Genomic DNA, 27,337 nt, shown 5'->3' on the forward strand with positions numbered 1-27,337 from the left:
AAATGGCAAAAAAAATTCCTTCTCTATCAGTAATTACTTTAAGTATAATGGATTAAACTCACCAGTTAAGATGCATAAGCTGGCAGAATGGATAAAAAACAGAATCCAACTATAAGCTGTCTATGCTGTCTAGAAGGGATTCAGTTTAAATTTATGGACATCTACAGGTTGAAAGTGAAGAATGGAAAACTATCCCATGCAAATAGTAAGCAAAAGGGAACAAGGTGCCTATACTAATATCAGACAAACTAGACTTTAAGTCAAACCTTTTACAAGGACCAAAAAAGGAATTTATCTAATGAGAAAAGGATCAATTCTCTAAGAAAAAATAAAAATTATAAACATTTGTACCAGAGCTCCTTAACAGATGAAGCAAACGTTGACAGTAGGGAGAAACAGTAAGAGTTGGAGACTTTGATAGCCTTCATTCAGAAATGGGAGAGAACAACCACACAGAAGATCAGTTAGGAAACAGAAGACTTAAACAACAGTATAAACCAAATGGACCTAACAGACACATATATACACAGCTCTCTACCCAAAGATAGTAAATTACAGATTTTTCTCAAGTGTACGTGAAACATTTCCCGAATAGGCCATATGTGAGGCCACAAAACAATTCTTAATAAAAATTAAAACTACTGAAATCACACAATGAACCTTTTTCCATCACAATGGGATAAAAGTGGAAATCAGTAACAGAAGGGAAACGAAAATTCACAAATATGTGGAAATTAAACAGCACGCTTTTAAACAACCAATGGGTCGAGGAAGAAATTATAAGAGAAACTACAAAATACCTTGAGACCAAAGAAAAAAAATACATAATAGCAAACCTTATGGGATGGAGCACAAGCAGTGATGAGAGGGAAATTTATAGCTGTAAAGGCTTACATTAAAAAAGAATAAAGATCTCATATCCACAATCTAACATTTTCCTTAAAGAAGTAGAAAACACTTAACCCAAGGCCAGCAGATAGGAAAAATAATAAATGTTACAGCATACATAAACAAAACAGAAAAACAATATAGAAAGTCAATGAAACCAGGAGTCGGTTATTAGAAAAGATCAACACGTACCTTAAGATGGACACAGAAGACTCCTGAATTTCCCTCCTTCCATGGATGCACTGAATATACAGCCACACAGAGATCAATTCCCTCTGAAAGATATCAAAAAACTAACTTTAGTGACTCCTACACATTGGGAAACTGAGAAAATACCCACTCAGAAATGTGTAGGAAAGGATGAGACACACTCTTACTATAAACCGCACCCAAGAACAGCGCCTTATAATCTTTCTGAAAACACCAACTCCTAGCCTCTTCCCAATTAGCGTGGTGTTTGCACCACATTTCTAATGTCCCAAATTTTAAGGCTGCCGCCTGAGGGATGGATCCCCAAATCATCTAGCTCTGAGAGCCAAAAGGGCTTCCCTTTCTTTAGAAGTCCCATGGTATTAGAGCAAACAAATAAGCAGTTTTTACAAGGTGCTTGAGCACTCCCTCTGGCTATCTCCACAAGCTCAGAGCAGAGGGAACACACACAAATGCTTATCTCCCAATTTCTTCCTGGAGGGTGTGGGACTACATACTTTCCCAGCTACTGTCTGAGGGTCCAGCTTCTAATCAGCTTGCATTTCAGCTGACTGGAATCCTGCCCAAAGCCCAAAAGAGCCAGTGGGTACTTAATCTGCCCTCTCCCCCCAGCTTCCTTCAACAATAAAACCAAATCTCCTGCATGTCCCTGGAGGGAGCTTGTCTACACATTTAGAACCCTGACTTTTAAAACTGCCACCTGAGGGATGGACCCCAAAATAACCTACCTCTGAAAGTCAATTGGGCTTGCATTCCTGAGCACCACAGTACTATGGCAAACAAAAAAGCAGTTTTTAAATGGATGCATAAGGATTCCCCGTAGCTATACACCCAGACCCAGCATGGAGGGAGACGACAAAAAAATGCCCATCTCCCAGCAAGAATGTTTCTCCCTGGAAGGAAGTTGTATATTTTCCTAGTTGCTGCCTGTGGTTCTGGCTTCCAGTTAGTCTGCATGTGGAAGCTCACGGGGATCTGTTTGGGAGCCTGGTAAAGCTGGTGGCCATGTCCCCTGCTATCTCCTCCAGCTCCAAGTAAGACCAAATTTTTATCTTCTCTCCTGGAAGGAGCTTGTCCACACACCAGTTTTCAACTGCCACCTAAGGGACTAGCCCCCAATTCACCTAGCTCTGGGAGCTGAAAGGGCTCAGCCTTCATGAGTCCCTGGGACCACTAAAAACAAAGGCTCTTTTACTTGGACACAGAAGCATTCAGAGCAATTATTTCCCTTGGCTCAGCACAGAGTGAGGAAGAAGAAACTCTTCCAGCTCTGGATTCTTCTTCATAGGGGCTAGACTAGTATTTTGACTTTTCCAGCTCCTGCCTGATAATTGGGCTTCCAATTAACCTGCATCAGGGAGTTAAAGCAGCAGGCAACTGGCAGTTGTCCAGAAGCCTAAATAGGCATATGAGCATTAACCACATCGTTGAGGACACTGATGGGTCTTGGAACACCCTCAACTGCTGGAAGTCACTAAGAACAAAGACAATGATTTCAACAGCCAGGCCAGGCTGATTAAGGCCAATCTGTCAAAACTGGGAAAAGGGGTTGTTTTATACAAAAACCGACAAAGAGAGTCAAGGAAAGTAAAGAAACAGGGATGTTTCAAACAAATAGAGAGATCTCTAGGCGCTGACCTTAATGAAGTGGATATAAGTAATTAGCCAACAGAGTTCAAAATAATGGTAATAAAGATGCTTACTGACATCAGGAGAATAAAGCATGAGCAAAGTGTGAGTTTCAACAAAGAGACGGAAAATTTTAAGAAGTACCAAACAGAAATCATAGATTTCAAGAATAAATGAACTGAAAAATTCAATACAGGGCTTCACAAGCAGATTAGACCAAATGGAAGAAAGAATCAGACAAGGCATGGAAGTCATCTAATCAGAAGAGCAAAAAGAAAGAAGAATAGAAAAAAGTGAAGATCACATAAGGGACACAAGTAAGTGGATCAATATATGCGTTACAGGTCTTCAAGAAAGAGAAGGAAAGAAAGGGCAGAGAGCATATTCAAAGAAATAATGCCTTAAAACTTCCCTAATGTGCGGAAAGAAAGAGATATCCAGATCAAGGAAGCCCAAAAACTTCCAAAGAAGATTAATCCAAAGAGATCTACACATAGACACACTATAATGAAATTATCAGAAATTAAAGACAGAATCGTAAAAGCAAGAAGAGAAAAGCCACTTCTTTATACATGGGAATCTCCATAAGATTAACAGACTTTTCAGCAAAAATATTGCGGCTCATAAAGGATAGGAACGATATATTCAAAGTGTGCAAAGAAAAAAAAAAACTGCCAAGAATGCTCTATCCAGCAAACTTGTCCTTTAGAACTGGAGAGACAGAGTTTTTAAACAAAGAAAAGCTGAAGGAGTCTATACAAAAGTTGTTAAAAGGAATTCTTCAATCTGAAATGAAAGCGTTAATTAATTAAGAACATGAAAACACATGAAAGTATAAAACTCATAGGCCAAAAGATAGTTCAGAATACTCTAATATTGTGATGATGATGGGTAAATCTCTTATAACTTTAGTATAAAAGTTAAAGACAAGAACAACTATAACTGCAATAATTTTTTAATGGATTCACAGTATAAAATGATATGAATTGTGACATCAAAGCATAAAATGAGAGTGTAAAATTGTAGTGCTTTTGTATGTATTCAAAATTAAGTTGTTATCACCTTAGAATAGTCTGTCATAACTCTAAGAGGTTGTATGAAAGGCTCACGATAACAAAGAATCAAAACCCTTAGTAGATAGCCAAAAAACAGAGACAAGGATCAATGCATACCACAACAAAATTATCAATTCACAAAGAATGACAGCAAGAAAAGAAGAAAGGAGTAAAAGAATGACAAAAAAGCCAGGAAACAATTAATATGATGGAATTAGTAAGTCCTTCCCTGTCAATGATTCCTCTATATGCAAATGAATTAAATTCTCCCATTAAAAGACACAGAGTGGTTTTATGAATTTAAAAAGAAGACCCAACTGTCTGCTGATAACAAGAGTCTCATTTCAGCTTTAATGACACACTTACACTGAATGTAAAGGGATAGAAAAAGATATTCTATTCAAATGGAAACCAAAAGAGAGCAGTGGTAGCTATACTTATATGAACCTGAAGTCAAATACTGTAACAAGAGACAAAGAAGGTTATTATATAAAGATAAGGAGTAAATTTACTTATAAGAGGACATACAATTATACATTTTTATTCCTGCACTATCAGAGCACCCTAAATATATAAAGCAAATAGTAACTAACCCGAAGGAGGAAATAGGCATCAAATCAGTATTTCGGGACTTCAATACCCCATTTTCATCAATGGATAGATCATCATCCATAAAGAAAATCAATAAGGAGACACTGGACTTAAACTACACATAATACCAGATGGACCTAACAGACATATGCAGAACAGAAGAATACACATTCATCCCAAGCATACATGGAATACTCTCCACGATAGATCACCTGTTAGGACATAATGTAACTGAAATCACTGTATCATTTCCGACTACAATGGTATGACACTAAAATACATTATAGGAGGAAAACCAGAATATCACAAATGTGTGGAGGTTAAACAACAGGCTCCTAAACAAAAGGGTTGAAGAAGAAATCAAAGGGCAATTGACAAGGTATTTTGAGAGAAATGAAAATGAAATACAATGTACTAAAACTTATGAGCTGCAGCAAAAGCAGTTCTAAGAGGGAAGTTTATAATGATAAAAGTCTACATTAAGAAAAAAGAAAGATCTAAAATAAACAATTAAAAAAACTCAAGGAACTAAACAACATACTAAGCCTAATGTTATCAGAAGTAAATAAAAGATAGGGCAGATATAAATGAAACAGGGACTAGAAATACAAGAGACAACCACTGAAACTAAGAGCTGGTTTTTTAAAGGTTGGAAAAAAAAAAGATGTGCAAGCCTTTAGCTAGACTAACTAGGCAAAAAAGAGAAGACTCAATATTATCAGAAGTGAAAGGGGATATATTACCACGCGTAACAACAAAGGTAAAGGATCAGAAGAAATTACTATGAGCAATTTTATGCCAACAAATTAGATAACCTAGAAAAATGGGTAAATTCCTAGAAACATTTAACCTATGAAGAATGAATCATAAGGAAATAGAAAATATGAACAAATTACAAGTAAGGAGATTGAATCAGTAAATAATAAACCTCTCAACCAAAAGTAGTTCCAAGACCAGATAGCTTCACTGGTAAATTCTATCAACACTTTAAAGAAATTAACCATTCTATCTCAAACTCTTCCAAAGAACTGAAGAGGAGGGAAAACTTCCAAACTCACTTTACAAGGCCAATATTACCCTGTTACCAAAGCCAAGGAAGCAAACTACAAGAAAATAAAATTAATGCTTAACATGAGTGATGAGCACAGATGCCAAAATCCTCAACAAAATATTACCAGACAAACTTCAACAGCACATTACAAGAATCATACACCATGACCAAGCAGGTTTATTCCTGGGATGCAAAGATGGTTCATCACATGTAAATGAATAAATGTGATATAGCACATTAATAAAATGAGGGATAAAATCATATGATGATCTCAATGGATGCAGCAAAAGCTTTTGACAAAAGTGAACATTATTTCATGATAAAAACGTGGCAAACTGAACGGATACAAAAACAAGACCCATATATATGCTGTCTACAAGAGACCCACTTCAGACCTAGGGACACATACAGACTGAAAGTGAGGGGATGGAAAAAGATATTCCATGCAAATGGAAATCAAAGGAAAGCTGGAGTAGCTATACTCATATCAGATAAAACAGACTTTAAAATACAGAATGTTACAAGAGACAAGGAAGGACACTACATAATGATCAAGGGATCAATCCAAGAAGAAAATATAACAATTGTAATATATATGCACCCAACATAGGAGCACCTCAATACATAAGGCAACTGCTAACAGCTCTAAAAGAGGAAATCGACCGTAACACAATAATAGTGGGGGACTTTAACACCTCACTTACACCAATGGACAGATAACCCAAACAGAAAATTAAGGAAACACAAGCTTTAAATGACACAATAGAGCAGATAGAGTTAATTGATATTTATATGGCATGCCATCAAAAACCGCAGATTCAACTTTCTTTTCAAGCGCATGGAACATTCCCCAGGATAGATCACATCTTGGGTCTCAAATCAAGCCTCAGTAAATTTAAGAAAATTGAAATCATATCAAGCATCTTTCCTGACCACAACGCTATAAGACAGGGAAAAAAACGTAAAAAGCACTAACACATGGAGGCTAAACAATACGTTACCAAATAGCCAAGAGATCACTGAAGAAATCAAAGAGGAAACCAAAAAATACCTAGAGACAAATGACAATGAAAACACGACGATCCAAAACCTATGGGATGCAGCAAAAGCAGTTCTAAGAGGGAAGTTTATAGCTATACAAGCCTACCTCAAGAAATAAGAAAAATCTGAAATAAACAATCCAACGTTACATCTAAAGGAACTAGAGAAAGAAGAGCAAACAAAACCGAAAGTTACCAGGAGGAAAGAAATCATAAAGAACAGAGCAGAAATAAATGAAATAGAAACAAAGAAAACAACAACAAAGATCAATAAAACTGAAAGCAGGTTCTTTAAGAAGCTAAACAAAATTAATGAACAATTAGCCAGACTCATCAAGAAAAAGAGGGAGAGGACTAAAATCAATAAAATTAGAAATGAAAAAGGAGAAGTTACAACAGACACTGCAGAAATACAGAGGATTATAAGAGATTACTACAAACAACTATATGCCAATGAAATAGACAACCTGGAAGAACCGGACAAATTGTTAGAAAGGTATAACCTTCCAAGAGTAAACCAGGAAGAAATAGGAAATATGAAGAGACCAATCACAAGTAATGAAATTGAAACTGTGATTAAAAATTTTGCAACAAACAAAAGTCCAGGACCAGATGGCTTCACAGGTGAATTCTATGATACATTTACACAAGAGCTAACAGCCATCCTTCTCAAACTCTTCCAAAAAATTGCAGAGGAAAAAAAACTCCCAAACTCATTCTATGAGGCCACCATCACCCTGATACCAAAACCAGACAAAGATACCACAAAAAAAGAAAATTACAGACCAATATCACTGATGAATATAGATGCAAAAATGCTCAGCAAAATACTAGCAAAGAGAATCGAACAATACACTAAAGGATCATACACCATGAGCAAGTGGGATTTATCCCAGGGATGCAAGAATTCTTCAATATATGCAAACCAATCAATGTGATACGCCATATTAACAAATTGAAGAGTAAAAACCATATGATCATCTCAATAGATGCAGAAAAAGCTTTTGACAAAATTCAACACCAATTTATGATAAAAACTCTCCAGAAAGTGGGTATAGAGGGAAACTACCTCAACATAATAAAGGCCATATAAGACAAACCAACAGCAAACATCCTTCTCAATGGTGAAAAACTGAAAGCATTTCCTCCAAGATCAGGAACGAGACAAGGATGTCCACACTCACCACTATTATTCAACATAGTTCTGGAAGTCCTAGCCATGGCAATCAGAGAAGAAAAGAAATAAAAGGAATACAAATTGGAAAAGAAGAAGTAAAACTGTCACTGTTTGCAGATCTCTATACACAGAGAATCCTAAAAATGCCACCAGAAAACTACTAGATCTAATCAATGAATTTGGTAAAGTTGCATGATACAAGATAAATGCACAGAAATCTCTTTCATTCCTATACACTCATGATGAAAAATCTGAAAGAGAAATTATGGCAACACTCCCATTTACCATTACAAGAAAAAGAATAAAATACCTAGGAATAAATCTACCTATGGAAACAAAAGACCTGTATGCAGAAAACTATAAGACACTGAAGAAAGTAATTAAAGATGATACCAAAAGATGGAGAGATATACCATGTTCTTGGATTGGAAGAAGCAATATTGTGAAAATGACTATACTACCCAAAGCAATCTACAGATTCAAGGCAATCCCCATCAAATTACCAATGGCATTTTTTACGGAACTAGAACAAATCATCTTAAAATGTGTATGGAGTCACAAAAGACCCCAAATAGCCAAAGCACTCTTGAGGGAAAAAAACGGAACTGGAGGAATGACACTCCCTGACTTCACACAAAGCTACAGTAATCAAGACAATATGGTACTGGCACAAAAAAGAAACATAGATCAATGGGACAAGATAGAAAGCCCAGAGATAAACCCACGCACCTATGGTCAACTAATCTATGAAAAAGGAGGCAAAGATATACAATGGAGAAAACACAGTCTCTTCAATAAGTTGTGCTGGGAACACTGGAGAGCTACATGTAAAAGAATGAAATTAGAACACTCCCTAACACCATACACAAAAAGAAACTCAAAATGGTTTCGAGACCTAAATGTAAGACCAGACACTATAAAACTGTTAGAAGAAAAGATAGGAAGAACACTCTTTGACATAAATCACAGCAAGATCTTTTTTGATCTACCTCCTAGAGTAATGGAAATAAAAACAAAAATAAACAAATGGGACCTAATGAAACTTCAAAGCTTTTGCACAGCAAAGGAAACCATAAAAAAGACAACCCTCAGAATGGGAGAAAATATTTTTAAACGAATCAATGGACAAAGGATTAATCTCCAAAATATATAAACAGCTCATGCAGCTCAATATTAAAAAAACAAACAACCCAGTCCAAAAATGGGCAGATGACTTAAATAGACATTTCTCCAAACAAGACATACAGATGGGCAAGAAGCACATGAAAAGCTGCACAACATCACTAATTATTAGAGAAATGCAAATCAACACTACAATGAGGTATCACCTCACACCAGTTAGAATGGGCATCATCAGCAAATCTACAAACAACAAATGCTGGAGAGGGTGAGGCGAAAAGGGAACCCTCTTGCACAGTTGGTGGGAATGTAAATTGATACAGCCACTATGGAGAACAGTATGGAGGTTCCTTACAAAACTAAAAATAGAATTACCATATGACCCAGCAATCCCACTACTGGGCATATACCCAGAGAAAACCATAAGTCAAAAAGACACATGCAGCCCAATGTTCGTTGCAGCACTGTTTACATTAGCCAGGTAATGGAAACAACCTAAATGCCCACCTACAGACAAATGGATAAAGAACATGTGGTACATATATACAATGGAATAGTACTCAGCCATAAAGAGGAATGATATTGGGTCATTTGTTGAGACATGGATGGATCTAGAGACTGTCATACAGGGTAAGTAAGTGAAAAAGAGAAAAATATCATATATTAATGCATATATGTGGAACCTAGAAAAATGGTACAGATGAACTGGTTTGCAGGGCAGAAATAGAGAAACAGATGTAGAGAAGAAATGTATGGACACCAAGGGGGGTAAACCGTGGTGGGCTGGTGATGGTAGGGTGCTGAATTGGGCGATTGGGATTGACATGTATACACTGATGTGTATAAAATTGATGACTAATAAGAACCTGCAGTATAAAAAAACAAACAAAAAAACAACTAATACTAAACTTTCTTTGGGTTATTTGTATGGAAATATGTTAATATAAATGTTTCAGACATTATATGAAGTTTCTAAAAATCTTATAGGTTCTGGTATAATGTCAGCAATAACTAAATTTCCTTTCAATTGCATTATTATGAACTTTCATCAAATCTTTAACCGTGGTCATTTTTAAGTCTTTTGTCATTTACAGACAGTTCTGGGTGTACTCTGATGCTTTCGCAAAAATGTTCCTATAAAAGGGTTTCATATTCAAGGCATTCATGGAAAAGACTCTGACAAGTACAGGTTTCTGGTAACTGACTATACTGCTGAACTGAATGAATAAGCATTTTCAGAACTCTAATGTAAAACTCATGAATTCATAAAAGATGAAACAAAATTAATTACATGGGACTGAGTGAACTGATGAGGATGATTATAATTTTTGTGACTTTCTGTTTGAATAAAAAAAATCCCACAAGGACTCAGAGGCAAGAAATATACAAATCAATTTTCACTGCAAAGTAAAGGAGCTGTTACAGTGGAGGTTTACTGGACTGCATGTCATTATTATGACATAGTATGAGTGTATTTCGTGTTTGGTAATTGCAATCATTGTTTATTTTGTTGTGGTCATCCATTTACAATGCTCAGTGTCAGTTTATCTCTTGTAAAAATAAAATACAGTGTGTGTGTGTGTGTGTGTGTGTGAGTGTGTGTGTGTGAAAAAACAACTCAGCAAATTATGTATAGATGTAATGTATGTTATCATAATAACGGCCATATATGATAAGACTACAGCTAACATCACATGCAATAGTGAGAAGCTGAAACAAGGAACAGCATCCTCTAAGATCAGGAACAAGACAAGGATGCAACTCTCAGCACCCTCATTCACCATATGACTGTAAGTCCTAGCCAGAGCAATTAAGCAAGAAAAACGAATAAAAGGCATCCACGTTGTAAAGTTATAAGTAAAATAAGTCTGTTTGCAGATGACATGATATTATATGTGGAAAACCCTAAACACACTGCAAAAAAAATAAAAACCTGTTAGAATAACTGAATTCTGTAAAGTTTCAGGATCAATATAAAAAATCAGCTGCATTTGTATATCAATGAATATCAACTAACAATGAATTATCAGAGGAAAAATTAAGAAAATAATCTCATTTACAATAGTATGAAAAAAAGTAAAATACTTAGGAACAAATTTATCTAACGGGGTGAAAGATCTACACACTAAAAACCATAAAACACTGATGTAAGAAATTGAAGAAGACACAAACAAATGGATAGATATTCTGTGTTCATGGATTGGAAGGGTTAATATTGTGAAAGTGCCCATACCATCCAAAGTGACCTACAAATTCAATGCAATCTCTATCAAAATTCCAAAGCATTTTGTAAAGAAATAGAAAAAAAAATCCTAAAACTCATATGAAACCACCAAAGACTCCAAAGAGCCAAAGCAATCTTGAGAAAGAACAAAAGTACAGACATCACACTTGCTGATTTCAAACTATAATACCAAGCTATAGTAATCAAATAAGTACTGTATTGGCATAAAACAGAAACACAGATCAACAAAAACGAATCGAGAGTTCAAAAGTAAAACCATGCATATATAGTCAATTAGTTTTCAGCAAGGAAGTCAAGAATAAACAATGGGAAAAGGAGAGTCTCTCCAATAAGCGGTTTTGGGGAAACTGCATTGCCACATGGAAAAGTCACATTACGCCAGATATAAAAATAAACTCAAAATTAATTAAAGACATGAACATAGGACCTGATCCTTAAAATTTTTAGTAGAAAATATAGGGGGTAAGCTCTTTGACATTAATCTCATCAATGTTCTTTTGGATTTGACACCAAAAGCAAAGGCAACAAAAGCAAAAATGTACAAGTGGGACTACATCAAATGAAAAAGGTTCCGAACGGCAAAGATAACCATTAACAAAATGAAAAAGCAACCTATGGAGTGTGAGAAAATATCTGCAAATCATGTATCTAAAAAGAAGTTAATATCCAAAGTATACAAGGAGCTCATACAACTCAGTAGCAAAAACACCATATAACACAATTTAAAAATTGGCAAAGGACCTAAAAAGACATTTTCCCAAAGATGACAAACATTTGGAGAACAGGTATATGAAAAGGTGATTCGCATCACCAATCATCAGGGAAATGAAAATCAAAACCACAATGAGATATCACCTCACACCTGTTAGTATGTATATTATGAAAAAGATGAGATAAATGTCGGTGAGGATGTGGATAAAAGGGAATCTGTGTGTACTGTTGTTGGGAATGTAAATTGGTTCAACCAGTACTGAAAACAGTATGGAGATTCCTCAAGAAAATAAAATTAGAATACCATGTGATCCAGCAATTTCACTTCTGGTCATATAGCAAGAGAAATAATATTTTTTAGGAATTCCCTGGCTGTCCAGTGGTTAGGACTTTGCGCTCTCACTGGTGAGAGGAGGGCCCGGGTTTAACCCATGGTTGGGGAGCTAAGATCCCACAAGCCACGTGGTACGGGAAAAAAATAAAAACAAAAAAAACTTTGAAACGTTATTCACAGTAATGGTATGGAAAGAACTTGCCTGTCTCTCATAGATGAATGGATAAACAAATTCAGATACACACACACACACACACACACACACAAATATACATACATAACATACACAATGGGATATTATTCAGCCTTAAAGTAAATCCTGACACTTGCAAGAACATGAATGAGCCTGGAGAACATTATGCTAAGTGAAATAAGCCTGCTAGAGAAAAGACAAATGCCACATGGTATCACTTATGTGTGGAATCTAAAAAAAAGTTGGAATCATAGAAACACAGAGCAGAAATTGTTGCCTGCGGTTGGGCATGGGGGGAAATGGGAACATGTTGGTAAATGGATGCAAATTTTCAGTTATAACATGAGGGATAAAATGAAGGAATAAGGTCTGAGGCGCTAATGTATAACATGGTGACTAACTGATGATGCTGTATTATGTAACTGAAAATTTCTGAGAGAGTAGAATTTGTGTCCTCACACACAAAAAGTAAATATATGACAGGTGATGGGTATGTTAATTAACTTGATTGTGAGAATCCTTTTACAATATATACGTATATCAAAGAATCATGTTATACATTTTAGATATATTACAGTCTTGTCAGTTATGCCTCAAAATAGCTGTAAAAAGAGGAAAACGATCAACAAAATTGACAAAACTAGTTAGACTGACTATTAAAAAAAGAGATAAGAACAAAATATGTAAAATCAGAAATGAAGAAAGGGACATTACTACCAATTTTGTAGAGATAAAAAGGCTTAAAATAGAGTACTATTAACAGTTGTATACCAACTAATTTGATAACTTAGATGAAATGAACACACTCCTAGAAACACACATCTTCCCAAAAAATACAAAATCTGAACAGATCTAGAAGTTAAGATATGGAATCACTTATCAAACATCTTCCAACAACTGAACGCCCAGCACCAGGTATCTTCATGGTGAATTCTACCAACTATTTAAAGAAGAATTAACACCAATCCTTCTCAAGCTCTTCCAAACAATTTAAGAGGAGAGAATGTATTTTCACTGATTCTATGAGGTTAACATTACATCAATTACAAACCTAAAGACACTACAAGAAAAGTACACTACAGACCAATATCCCTTATGAATATTGATGCAAAAATCCTTTAAAAAATAGTAAGAGACAGAACAGCCCATTATAAGGATTATACATCATGACCAAATGGGATTTACTCTTGCAAGGCAAGGTTGGTTCAACATATGAAAATCCATCAATGTAGCATAGCATGTAAACAGACTGAAGGGACTAAACTCCATGTGATCATCTTCATTGATGCAGAAAAAACATTTGACAAAATTCAATGCCATTTTATGATTTAAAAACTCAACAAACCAGGAATACAAGTTGATGACTTCAACATAATAAAGGTCAGAGATAGAAAACCAACAGCTATTATATTCAGTGGTGAAATCTTCCTCCCTAAGGTCAGGAACAAAGGAAGGATGCCTGTTGTCACCACTTCTATTCAGCAAAGTACTGGAATTCCTAGCAAATAAATAAGGCAAGATAAAAAATAAAAGGCATCTAAATCAGAAAGGAAGAAATAAAATTATATTTGTTCAGAGACAACAAACATGCACTGAAAAAATACCTGTTAGAATTATTAAATGAGCTTAGAAAAGCTGCCAGATACAAAATCAACACTCAAAAGTCAGTTGTGTCTGTATACACTAACAATGAAAAGTGTGAAAAGGAAAGCAAAAAAAAATAGTATTTAAATTATCATGAAATATAGTAAAAGACGAGGAATAACTTAACCAGGGGGACAAAAGACATGTACATTGAGAACTAGAAAATGTTGCTGAAGGAAATTAATGAAGACACCAATAAATGTAAAGGCATCTTGTGTTCACAGTTTGGAAGACTTAATGTTGTTAATATGTCAACATGACTTAAAGGGATGTACAGATTAAATGCAATCTCTTTAAACATCGCAGTGAGGTTTTTTAAGTAGAAAAATTCATCCTGAAGTTCACATGGAATTTAAAGGGCCTGAATAGTTAAAATATGTGTAAAAAGAACAAAATTTGAAGTTTCAAATTTCTTGATTTCAAAACCTACTACAAAACCACAGTAATCAAAATAGTACCTGCATAAACACACAAATAGGATGGAGAATAGGCCAGTGGGATAAAATAGAAACCCAAAAGTAACCTGTATATACATCACCAAGTGATTTTCAACAGGAGTGCCAAGACCACCCAATGGGGAAAGGATAGCGATTTCAACAAATGGTACTGGAAAAAAAATGTCCACATTCAAAAGAATGACGGTAGACCCTTACCTTACACCACATACAGAAATTAACTCAGTGAATCAAAGACCTAAATGTGAGACCTCAAACTATAAAACTCTTAGAAGACAGTGTTGGGAAGAAAACCATGACACGAAATTTGGCAAAGAGTTCTTGAATATGACACCAAAAGTGGAGGTAAAAATAGAAATACAAAAACTAGGTATTCAAAATTTAAAACTACTTCTTTCATCAAAAAATAAAACAAACCTGCTGAATGGGAGAAAATATTTGCAAATCCTATAGCTGATAAGGTTAATATCCAGTATGTATACACTTGTACACTGTTGGTGGGTATGTAAAATGGTGCACACAGAAAGGAAAACAGTATGGTTGTTCCTCAAAACATTAAAAATAGAATTACCATATGATCCCATAATTCGAGTTCCTATTAAATACTCAAAAAGAATTGAAATTATGAAGTCGAAGAGTTATGTGTTCACCCATGTTCATAGCAGAATTATTCACTATAGGCAAAAGCTGAAAAAACTCATGGGTCCACTGAGGGATGAAGGGATATATAAAATGTGGTCTATACAAACAATAAATCAATATTCAGTCTTAAAAAGGAAGGGAATTCTGACACATGCTACAACATGGATCAACCTTCAGGCATTACGCTAAGTAAAATAAGCCAGTCACAAGAGGACAAATACTGTATGATCACACTTATATGAAGTACATAGAGTAATCAAATTCACAGAGACAGAAAGTACAATGGCGGTTTCCAGGGGTGAGGGGGCAAGGGAAACTGAGAGTTGTTTCATGAGTACAGACTATTATCGTTTTGCAAGATGAAAAGTTCTGTGGATGGATGATGGTAATGATAGCACAGCAGTGTAAATATATTTCATGCCTCTGGCCTGCACTCTTAAATTGTTAAGATGATAAATTTTGTGTTACGTATATTTTACCAGAATTTTTTTAAATAAAGGAAAATTAAGACATTCATATAAAGAAGGACTGAAGAAATTCATTACCAGTAGATCTGCTCAATAAGAACTGTTAAAGGAATCCTTCAGGCTGAAATGAAACATAACTTGAAACCATATGAAGAATTAAAGAACAATGGTAAAGGTAACTACACTAAGTTTAAAAGGCCAACGCATTTGTGTTTAGGGTTCGTAACGCCTCTTTTCAAAATGTGATTTAAAAGACAAATATATAAAATAGTTATTATAAGGCTATTAATGGGCACACAATACATAAGGATGTAATTTGTGACAAGTGCAGTGTAAATGAGGATGTGGGATATAAATAAGCAGAATTTTTGTTATTATTAAATGAAAATGTTATTAATTCAAATTTCTTTTTTTGTAAAATTAAGATGCTTCCTTTAACCCCTAGTATAAGCACTAAGAAAAATACCTCAAAAATATACAGAAAAGAAATAAGAAGAGAATCAAAATGGTAAACTAGGAAAAATATCAATCACAAAAGAATGTAATAATGAAGGATGTGAAGGATGTGAACAACAAAGAATATAAGATATCCAGAAAATAAATAGTGTAGCAGTAGAAGTAAGTCCAATGCGCTCAATATAGGATCAACACAAAGAAGACTACACCCAATCACGTTATAATCAACTTCTTAAATGTGAAGTACAAAGACAGAATATTGAAAGGAACAAGAGAAAAGTGACTTGGCACATATGAGGGAACTCCCAGAAAACAATTTGTGAATATCTCAGCAGAAACCTTACAGGCCAGGAGAGAGTTGGATGATATATTCAAAGTACTGAAAAAAAAAAAAACAACCTGTGAGCAAAAATGACCATACCTAGCAAAATTATGCTTTAAACATAAAGGAGAGATAAAGTCAACAAAATCTAAGTAAGTTCATCAGTACTAGACCTCCCTTATAAGAAACACTTAAGAGAGAGCACTTTGAAATGAAAACATGTTAACAAAAATGCAAAAGCAAACAAAAGCATAAATTTCAATGTTAAACTCATACACACACACACAAATATAGCATAATAACACTGTAATGGTGCTGTATAAAGTACTTTAACCCTGATATAAAAGTTAAAATTTGTTAACAATATAAAAAGAAGGAAACTGAGTATAAGGACACTAAGTTTGGGTGGGAGTAAAAGAACAGATGTTTAGAACTACAAGATTTCTATGTAGCCTTCAGCTAACCACAAAGAAAAGGCCTATTATAAATAAACAAAAGATAAAGAGAAAAGGATCAAAGTAAATCACTACAAAAAAATAATCAAACAACAATGAAATAAAGCTACAGAGAAAGAGGACAAAACAGCTGCAAAACAGACATAAGACAATTAACAAAATAGCAATAGTAAGTCCTTACTGATTGATAATTAGTTTAATATAAATGGATTAATCTTCCCAATCAAAAGGCATAGACTGGCTGAATGGATAAAAAACCAATATCCAACCCTATGCTGTCTACAAGAGACTCATTTTAGATGAAAAGACACATATAGGCTCAAAGTTAAGGGATGGAAAAAGACACTCCATGCAAATGGCAACCAAAACAAAGTGAGAGTTCCTACATGCATGACAGACAAAATAGACATTAAGTCAAAAATTGTCTGTATAGACAAAGAAGGTTTCTATATGATAATAAAAGAGTCAACTCAACAGGAGGATATAACAATTATATATGCATCCAGCATCAGAGCACATAAAACTCTAAAGGAAATATCGAAATTAAATGGAGAAATTGATTGCAGGACACAAATAGTAAGGGACTTCAATAACCCAGTTACAATAATGGATAGAACACCCAGATGGAACATCAATCAACAAACGTGACTTGAACAACACTATGGACCATATGGTCCTTACAGACATATACAAAACAGTTCATCCAACAGCAGCACACACACGTTCATTTCAAGAACACACACAACATTCTCCAGAATAGATAATATGTTAGGCCACAATCAAGTCTTAACAAATTTTAGAAGTCTGAAATAATTTCAAGTATCTTATCTGATCACAATGGTATGAAACTAGAAATCCTATAGTAGTAACAAAACAGGAATATTAGGATATCCCTGGTGGCACAGTGCTTAAGAATCCGCCTGCCAATACAGGGGACATGGGTTCAATCCCTGACAAGCAAAGATCTCACATGATGCAGAGCAACTAAGCCCGTGCACCACAACTACTGAGCCTGTGCTCTAGGGCCCACGTGCCGCAACTACTGAACCCAAGTGCTGCAACTAATGAAGCCTGCACGCCTAAAGCCTGTGCTCCGCAACAAGAAAAGCCACTGCAATCAGAAGCCTGTGCACCACAACAAAGAGTAGCCCCCGCTCACTGCAACTAGAGAAAGCCTGCATGCAGCAATGAAGACCCAACGTAGCAAAAAAATTAAATAAAAAAATATTTTTAATAAAGAAAAGAAAATAAGAAAATCTACCAATATGTGGAAACTAAACAATATATTCTTTTCCCCCGTTCCACTTTTATTGAGATATAACTGCCACAGAGCACTGCGTAAGTTTTAAGTGTACAGCATAAAGATTTGACTTATGTACATCAAGAAATGATTACCACAGTAAGTTTAGTGAACATCATCTCATATGGCCACAAAATAAAAGGAAAAGAAAAAATTGTTTTCCTTGTGATGAGAACTCTTAGGATTTACTCTCTTAACCTTCATATATAACACACACCTATGTTAATTATATTTATCATGTTGAATAATACAGTCTTGAGCAACCATTGGGTCAAAGAGAAAATCAAAGGGGAATTTAAAAAGAATCTTGACCCAAACTAAAATGAAACACAACACACCAAGATTTATGGGATGCAGCAAAAGCAGTACTACAGGAGAAGTTTATAGTGATAAATGCATACATTAAAGGAGAAGTAAAACCACAAGTAAACAATCTCACTTTATGCCTCAAGGAACTAGAAAAAGAAGAAAAAAGTAATCTCAAATTTAGCAGAAGGAAGGAAATAGGAAAGATTAGAACAGAAATAAATCAAATAGAGAATAGGAAAACAATAGAAATAGAAACAAAACTAAGTGGTGTTTTTTGGAAAGATAAATTTGAGACTCCTGGCTACACGAATTAAGAAAAAAATACAAAAGACAACTCAATAAAATCAGAAATGAAAGAGGAGACAATACAAGTGATGCCTCAGAAATAAAGGAATCATAAGGGTCCATTATCAATTATGCCAACAAATGGGATAATCTAGAAGAAATGGATAAATTCCTACAAACATACAACCTACCAACACTGAATCAAGATGACATAGAAAGTCTGAACAGTCCAATAACAAATAAGGAGATTTAATCAATAATTTTTTTAAAAAAAATAGAAAATCCAGGACGAGATGGCTTCCCTGGTGAATTTTGCCAAATATTTGAAGACGAATTAGTACCAATCCTTTTCAAACTCATCCAAAAAATTGGATAGGAGGGAACACTTCCAAACTAATTTTACAAGGCTAGCATTACCCTGATACCAAAGCCAGACACAGACACTACAAGAAAAGAAAATTACAGCCAATATCTTTGATAGACCTAGATGCAAAAATCCTCGACAAAATATTAGCAAACCAATTTCAACAATAAATTAAAATTATCATACCCCATGCTCAAGTCAGATTTATTCCTGGGATGCAAGGATGGTTCAACATACACAAATCAACCAATGTGATACACCACATTAACAAAATGAACGAAAAATCATATGATCATCTCAAAAGAGGCAGAAAAGGATTTGACCAAATTCAACATCCTTTCATTATAAAAACTCTAAACAAATTAGGTGTAGAAGGAACCTCAACACAATAAAGGCATATGAAAAAGAAAAGACCACAGCAAACATCTTACTCAACAGTGAAAAACTAAAAGCTGTCCCTGTAATATCAGGAAGAATGCAAGAATGTCCACACTTACCACTTCTATTCAACACAGCACTTGAAGATGGAGGAATTAGGCACGAAAAAGAAATAAAATGCATCCAAATCAGAAAGGAAGAAGTAAAATTACCTCTGTTTACAGATGACATGATCATACATGTAGAAAATCCTAAAGATTCAACAAGAACAGCAGTAAAAACTGTTAGAACACATAAGTGAGTTTAGTAAAGTTGCAGGATGTAAAATCAGCATATAGAAGTCATTATACAAGAGGAATGACCTACCCAAAAAAGGAAAGTAAAAAAACAACCCCATTCTGAATTTCATGACAAAGAATAAAATACTTAGGAATAAATTTAGCCAAAGAGGTGAAAGATCTGTACATTGAAAAGTATAAAAAATTGATGAGGCTAATTACTCGGTGCTTTGTGACAGCCTGGAGGGGTGGGATGGGGAGAGTGGGAGGGAGGGAGACGCAAGAGGGAAGACATATGGGAACATATGTATATGTATAGCTGATTCACTTTGTTATAAAGCAGAAACAAACACACCATTGTAAAGCAATTATACCCCAATAAAGATGTTTTAAAAAAAATTGATGAGGCTAATTAAAGATGACACTGATAGTATGGAAAGACATCCCATGTTTATGAACTGGAGGATTTACTATCATGAAAATATCCATACTACCCAAAGTGACCCACAGATTCAATGCAATCCCTATTAAAATCCCAATGGGGGACTCCCCTGGTGGTGCAGTGGTTAAGAATCCACCTGCCAATGCAGGGGACACAGGTTTGAGCGCTGGTCCGGGAAGATCCCACATGCCGTGAAGCAACTAAGCCCACACGCCACGACTACTGAGCCTACACTCTAGAGCCTGCGAGCCACGACTCCTGAAGCCCACGCACCTAGAGACCGTGCTCTGCAATGAGAGAAGCCACTGCAATGAGAAGCCCGGGCTCCACAACAGAGTAGCCCCCACTCACCTCAACTAGAGAAAGCCCACGCTCAGCAACAAAGACCCAATGCAGCCAAAAATAAATAAATAGATAAACAAAATAAATTTACTTTTAAAAATGGGCAAAGGACTTGAATAAACATTTCTCCAAAGGAGGCATATAAATGCCCAACAGATGTATGAAAAGGTGCTCAACATCACTGACAGAGAAATGCAAGTCAAACCACAATGAGATATCACCTCACACCTGTTACAATGGCGATTATCAAAAACACAAAAAATAACAAGTGTTGATGAGGATGTGGAGAAAAGGGAACCCTCGTGCACTTCTGTTGGGTATGTAACTTGATACAGCCACTAAGGAAAACAGTATTGAAGTTCCTCAAAAAATTACAACTATCTTAGGATTCAGCAATCCCACTTCTAGGTATACAGCAAAAGGAAATGAAGTCGGTATCGTGAAGAGACACATGCACTTCCATGTTTACTTTTCACAGTAGCCAAGATATTGGATCAACCTAAGTGTCTGTAGATTCATGAACGGATAAATAGAGTGTGGTATATAAACAGGCATATCTCGTTTAATTGTGCTTTGCAGATACTACGTTGCCTACAGATTGAAGGTTTGTGGCAATCCTGTATTGAGTAAGTCTATCGGTGCCATTTTCCCAATTAGCATTACTTTAAAATTAAGGTATGTACATGGGTTTTTTAGACATGCTATCACACATTAACACACTATACTATAGTATACACATAACTTTTATATGCACTGGTAAACCAAAAATTTCATGTGGCTTGTTTTGTTGCAATATTTGCTTTATTTTGGTGGTTTGGAACCAAACCTGCAATATCTCCAAGGTATGCCTGTATACAATGGAATATTATTCAGCCTTTAAAATGAAGGAAATGCTGCTATTTGTGACAACGTGGATGAACCTGAAAGAGATTATGCTAAGTGAAATAAGCCAGATACAGAAAGACAGCTACAAACACTTCATGATACTACCTTTATGTGGAATCCAAAATAGTCATAGGTGTGGGTGCAGAACAGTGGTTGACAGGAGATGAGCGGATGGGAAAACTGGCAGGTATTGATCACGAGGAACAAAGTTTCAGTTATGCAAGGTGAATAATTTGTGGAAATCTAGTGTACAACAATGTGCATATAGTTAACAATGCTGTATTGTGTACTTGTAATTTGCTAAGAGGGTAGATCTGAAGTGTTCTCACCACAAAGAAAGAAAAAAGAAAATGGTAATTATATGAGGTGATGGATATGTTAATTGGCTTGATTGTAGCAATTATTTCAAAAATGTATATGTATATCAAAACATCAAGCTGTATATCCTAAATATATATATATATATATATATTTTGTTGTTGTTGTTTGTTTGTTTCTTTGTTTGTTTTTGCAGTACACGGGCCTCTCACTGTTGTGGCCTCTCCCGTTTCGGAGCACAGGCTCCGGACGTGCAGGCTCAGCGGCCATGGCTCACGGGCCCAGCTGCTCTGCAGCATGTGGGATCTTCCCGGACCGGGGCACGAACCCGTGCCCCCCACATTGACAGGCGGACTCTCAACCACTGCACCACCAGGGAAGCCCTAAATATATATTTTTATTTCTCTATTATACCTCATTAATGATGGGAGAAGAAATGAGGTAATGCTACATACTACAATATCGGTGAACCTTGAAAATTATGCTATGTGAAAGAAGCCAGACATAAATGGTCACAAACTGGACAATTTACACTTATATGAAATATCCAAATAGATATATCTATAGAGACAGAAAGCACATTGGTGATTGCCCAGGGCTTAGGTAGGAAAAAGCATGGGTAGGGCTTCCCTTTAAAGCGATAAAAATATTTTTGAACCACATAGAAGTAAGGGTTGCACAACATCGTGAATGTACTAAATGCTATTGAATTGTGCGAGTTAAAACGGTTAATTTTATCTCAGTAAAAAATAAAACTTCTATGTATAATTGATTCACTTTGTTATATAGCAGAAACTAACACACCATTGTAAAGCAATTATACTCCAATAAAGATGTAAACAAAATAAAATAAAATAAAATAAATAAAACTTCTCCCCAAGTTACTTTTAGTTAATTTACTGTGTCCTGACAAGTTTTAATATGAATCATATCATTAAGAAAAAACAGCCTCAATTCACACCAACAAACATTCAGTTTAGCAAGGTATCTGTTTTCTAATGGTTTTTCTAACGTCCTAACTTTAGCATACCACCCCATCCTACTGTTGTGGTACAGCAAATGGCATGAACCAGAGGTGGAAACCTAAATCAGACCTTAGAACTCTAACTGAATTTTTCAGACAATGCAACTGGGCGGTTTATCTGTTTTTGCTTCAACATGTTTGTATCTGCAATTTCTTATCTTGTTCTACCTGACTTTTTAAAATCTTTAATTCATTTACCTTAAAATATGTAAATGGTTTTAAAAAGCAAGTAAATATCTATGTATTGCTAGAAAAGAGATAATTTAATGATGAGCTTTCTTTATTAGTCATATTTTATACTGTTAGAAGAATGAGGCTATCAACTGAATTCTGTCCCCCCAAAATTCATATATTCAAGCTCTAACAAAGTGATGGTATTTGGAGATGGGGCCTTTGGCAGGTAATTAGATTAAATGATGTCATGAGGATTAGGCTCTATTAGTGCCCCTATAAGAAGAAACCAGAGAAGTTTTTCTGTCTCTCTCCACCATGTGAGGACACAGTGAAAAGACAGTTGTCTGCAAGCCAGGAAGACAGCCCTCACCAGTCACTGAATTGGCCAGCACCGTGATCTTAGACTTCCAGGCCTCCAGAACTGTGACTTATTAAAGTCACCAAGCCTATAGTATTATGTTATGGCAGCTTGAGCTATAAGAGTACTAAATGGAAGAGACATGGAAGAACCCTAAACGCATATTGCTAAATGAAAGATGCCAAACTGAAATGGATACATACTGTATGATTTCAGCTATATGACATCCTGGAAAAGGTAGGGCACTTAAACGATTCTGTATGATACTGTAATGGTCAATGCTTGTCATACATTCGTCAAAACCCATAGGATACACAACAGAGTAAACTATAAGGTAAACTATGCATATTAGTTAATAATAATGTATGAACATTGGCTCATCAATTGTAAAAAATGCCCCACACTAATGCAAGACGTTAATAATAGGGGAAACTTTGGTTTGGGGAATAGATGTGAGGGGGGTGTATGGGAACTCTATACTCTGCTCAAATTCTCTTTAAACTTAAAACTACTCTAAATATAGTCTACCAATTTATTTAAACAAAATACATCTAAGTTGCCTCATCATATTGTGAGGTTATTAACCATCTTACAGTTTTTCTATTTGACCTACTTCTTTAATGTTCATTTCTATCTTCTTTTATCCTTGTAAAAAATATATCAAATGTTTTGTATTATTTCACCTCCCAGCCTATTATCTTTTTAGTTATATGTCTTTCACAAACCTTCATTGGAAACTACATTAGATATCCTTGACTTATTACACTCTATGCCCATTACTATTTTCACCACCTCCCTCGTAATGCTTGAACCTTGGCTATGACCCATTGTCACCTCTGGACAAATAGTTTCTGCTCTGTTTTCTGTCTTCTGTCCTTCTGGGCCACATCTATCTACCATCATTACCCAAAGAACTGACTTTACAGATTCTATGTGCCAGTATGTAAGACGTGCAGTGTTTTAAGTAGTATCCCAACCTCATGATGATGATTTGGGGTCATTACTAAAGCACTCGGGATCATATGTATTATTTTAAGGTAGTTTTACAGGACAACGCACATTGGTATTTTTCTCCTATTAACAGAGTAGGAAATTGTGGGTTGATGTGCAGTTATGTCGATTAAGAAAGCAGGATATGAACACTGCTCCTTTGCTGGGGTACTTGGCACTGCTCCTTCTCGTGCGGGGACATATTTTGCGCCTTTACAGCCTGGCATCTAGGCGTACTGATCAGACTAATGCTTGGCTTTATTGGATTCATTGACCAGTCTGATTGATATTCTGGTACATACAGGGTACTCCGTCATGGTTGCTCACCTCTGAACCTCAGCTTCATCACCTGCAAAGTGCAACTAACAGCATATCCGCTTTGTGGGGTTTTTATGGACTTGGCAAGCGTCATAGTGCCTGGCACATGCTAGAGACTCAGGTGATGCAGTAATTACTCAAATTTGCATTTTCAGTGGATCCTTCCCACCTGGACAGGGTGACTCACAGCCTTCAGGGAGGAAGAGCAGGACAAACAGCAAGGGCAGCGTGGGCCAAGGGAAGGAGGTGAGAACTGACATGCAGGGGAACCTCTTGCTGGTATCACCAGAGGGCCGACAGTGAGCCAGGATGTGGAGAGAGACTGGCGGCTCAGTAAAAGCAGGCCAAGAAAGGCCATGTGAGGGGGCTTAGCTTTTACCTTGTGGTAGAGGCCATCCAAAGGAGAAAGTGGAAGATGGGTAGGTATAGACTTCTCCCTTAGGAATTGTCCTCGGGGTCTGTTTATCTCCTGGCATGGTCCGATCAATGAGTTGGCCCCTCCAGCACATTCTAGAGAGGACTGGCCATGTCTGACCTTCTGGAGATACAGCCCTGACGTCCTGGCCACCTCACTGAGGAGAGGGCTCATGGGGAAATCAGCCTCACTCTGCATCTATCCACCAGTCCTGCACCCTGGACCCAGGACCACTCACTTGCAAGAGGCACATCCAGCTGCCAGAGGAAGTGGCATTTCCTGACTCATCTGACTAAGAAAGGGCAGAGCATCGCTGACCATTCCAGGGGAGTAGCTGCCACAGAAGATCAGGATGCGTACGAGCCATAGATGATCAGAAGGAACAAAGGTCAGTCCACGTGGGAGTTCACATGGGTGCCTCACAGTCCCCAACATGCCCTCGAGTTTCCCTTCCAGCCCAACACACACTCCACCTGCCCACAGTCACCTGTGCCACCATCACACAGCCCCACAGAGCTCCAAACATCCTCAAACACACAAACTCCCTACCTATAAGCAGATGCCTGACTGTGTGCCCAGAACCCTCCTGCTCCAATATACATGCACTACAAACCCCAATAAAATCACAGCCACAGTCTTGAATACAAAAACACACCCCCAACGGCCCCTGATAATCAAACACCTAAATCCTCATATCCCACAAAAATCCACCCAACCCCATATAACCCCTCAATGCAAACACACAAACCCTTCAACAATAGCCAAATACATTCAAACCAAACTCACATACTTCTTCATATAAGACACAACCCCCCAAATCCAAATATAACACATACAGTCCCCCCACAGCTCTCAACATCCACGTATGTACAATGCCTCAGAAGCTCAGACAAACACAAAATACCATCAGAGAGACACAATGTTTCCAACCTTTTCCTAAATACTCCCCGTAGAACACATGATGACCTCACACCCCCAATACAAACATACACCCATCTCCCTCTTGAGATACTATAAACAGCCTGTGTCACATCCCCTGATTATACACACACAGCTAGCAACCCCAATCTACACTGACAACCCCAATCTCTACAAATTCCTCCACACTAAAAATACACTCCCTGAACTCTTACCCTACTCGATGAGCATGTGTATAACCCCTGCACTCTGAATACACACAGATCCAACACACAAAGCATTAAGATGCATACCCCTACCTCTTCTCAAATGCCTGCACACATAGCCTCAAAACACCCAGAAGCAGCCCGCCACCCAGCCACACCATGCTACACCAACCGTACACCCACAAAGGCACTCATGCCCCTCGTCTCTCCCCAGATCACACATACACAGTCTCTACACAGCTTTACTATTACCCCAAACCATCCTATACCCTAAACATACATCCAAGAGGTCCCCACACAGCCCTAACCCATGATAGAGGCAGCTCTACCAGGGGCATCATGGCACCCCGAACGGGCAAATGCCGCTGAGGTAAGTGCCTCCTGTGTTGCTGCATTTCTTGCTGCTGTTGCAAATCATCCCTCGAGCCCACCGAGGCTGACTGGGACACCCTAAACAGGAAGTGGCAGCATATGAGTCAGGGAAGAGGAAAACTCCATTCCAGGTGTTCCCTGTCACCATCCATTGCACCAAAACATCGGATGACCAGCATGAACAAGAAACAGAGGCGTGTAACTATACCATGATCGAAATGCAAATGTTGCTAGAAAAAATTTGTCCAAGGGAAGGGGGAGAAGGGTGTTCCCCCTAATTATAAAGCCATGCTGTTACAATTCAAAGAAACATCAGATACAGTACAACAGGCATGGGACTGCATCCGTGTTGTAGCTAGATATGAAAAAGATAATTTTTCTGAAGCCCCAAATCTCGCTTGCCAGTAAAGGCACATGGGCCCCGCTGCCCCACTGGCCAGGAACCCAAGAGAGGACCTTAAGGGATATAGGGACTTCTGGGACCCTTACTGGTCTCCACCAAGGGGTGGTGCCATCACACAGCTCCATCCTTCATGAGATGACTAACAGACCTCCCTGTATTGGCAGCTCTGGAGATCGGGGGTCCCTGATGATGTAACCTTGGGAAAGCCCAAGCACAGGTTAGAAATTTTTGGTCAGGCGCTACAGACTCTTCAGGAGACCGGAGTGATGGGCAGCTGTCACCTCTCCGAATCCTGTACCCTGACCTCTGCCAAGGCCTCTGCCTTAGGGACCTGGCAGATCCCTGGAGCGTGGCCCTCCTCTGGGACACTTGCCCATGTACTTCTCTAATTATCCTTGGGACACACATAAACAACTTTTCTTATGGCTCTCATTGACAACTGGCGCTCCAGTTACAGTGCCTCCTGGGAACCCCTCCAGTTATAAGCAAGGGCCACACTTTAGATTACAAGGCATAATAGTCAGGGGAGTAGAAAGCATTCAACTTCCATTGACTGTCACTATTGAAACAATCT

The 27,337-nt window shown here is 37.0% G+C and overlaps 1 protein-coding gene across 1 annotated transcript in view; it reads right to left on the reverse strand.

Annotated features, from left to right (window-relative positions):
* Positions 1-24,543, reverse strand: part of LOC136124995 (putative serine protease 47) — a 42,609-nt gene extending 18,066 nt beyond the window's left edge. The window contains 1 exon segment of the mRNA XM_065879855.1: positions 24,459-24,543. Coding sequence (XP_065735927.1) covers positions 24,459-24,543 — 85 coding nt within the window.
* Between the last annotated feature and the right edge of the window lie 2,794 nt (positions 24,544-27,337).

Source organism: Phocoena phocoena, chromosome 6, assembly GCF_963924675.1.
Source record: "Phocoena phocoena chromosome 6, mPhoPho1.1, whole genome shotgun sequence".
Lineage (NCBI taxonomy): Eukaryota > Metazoa > Chordata > Mammalia > Artiodactyla > Phocoenidae > Phocoena > Phocoena phocoena.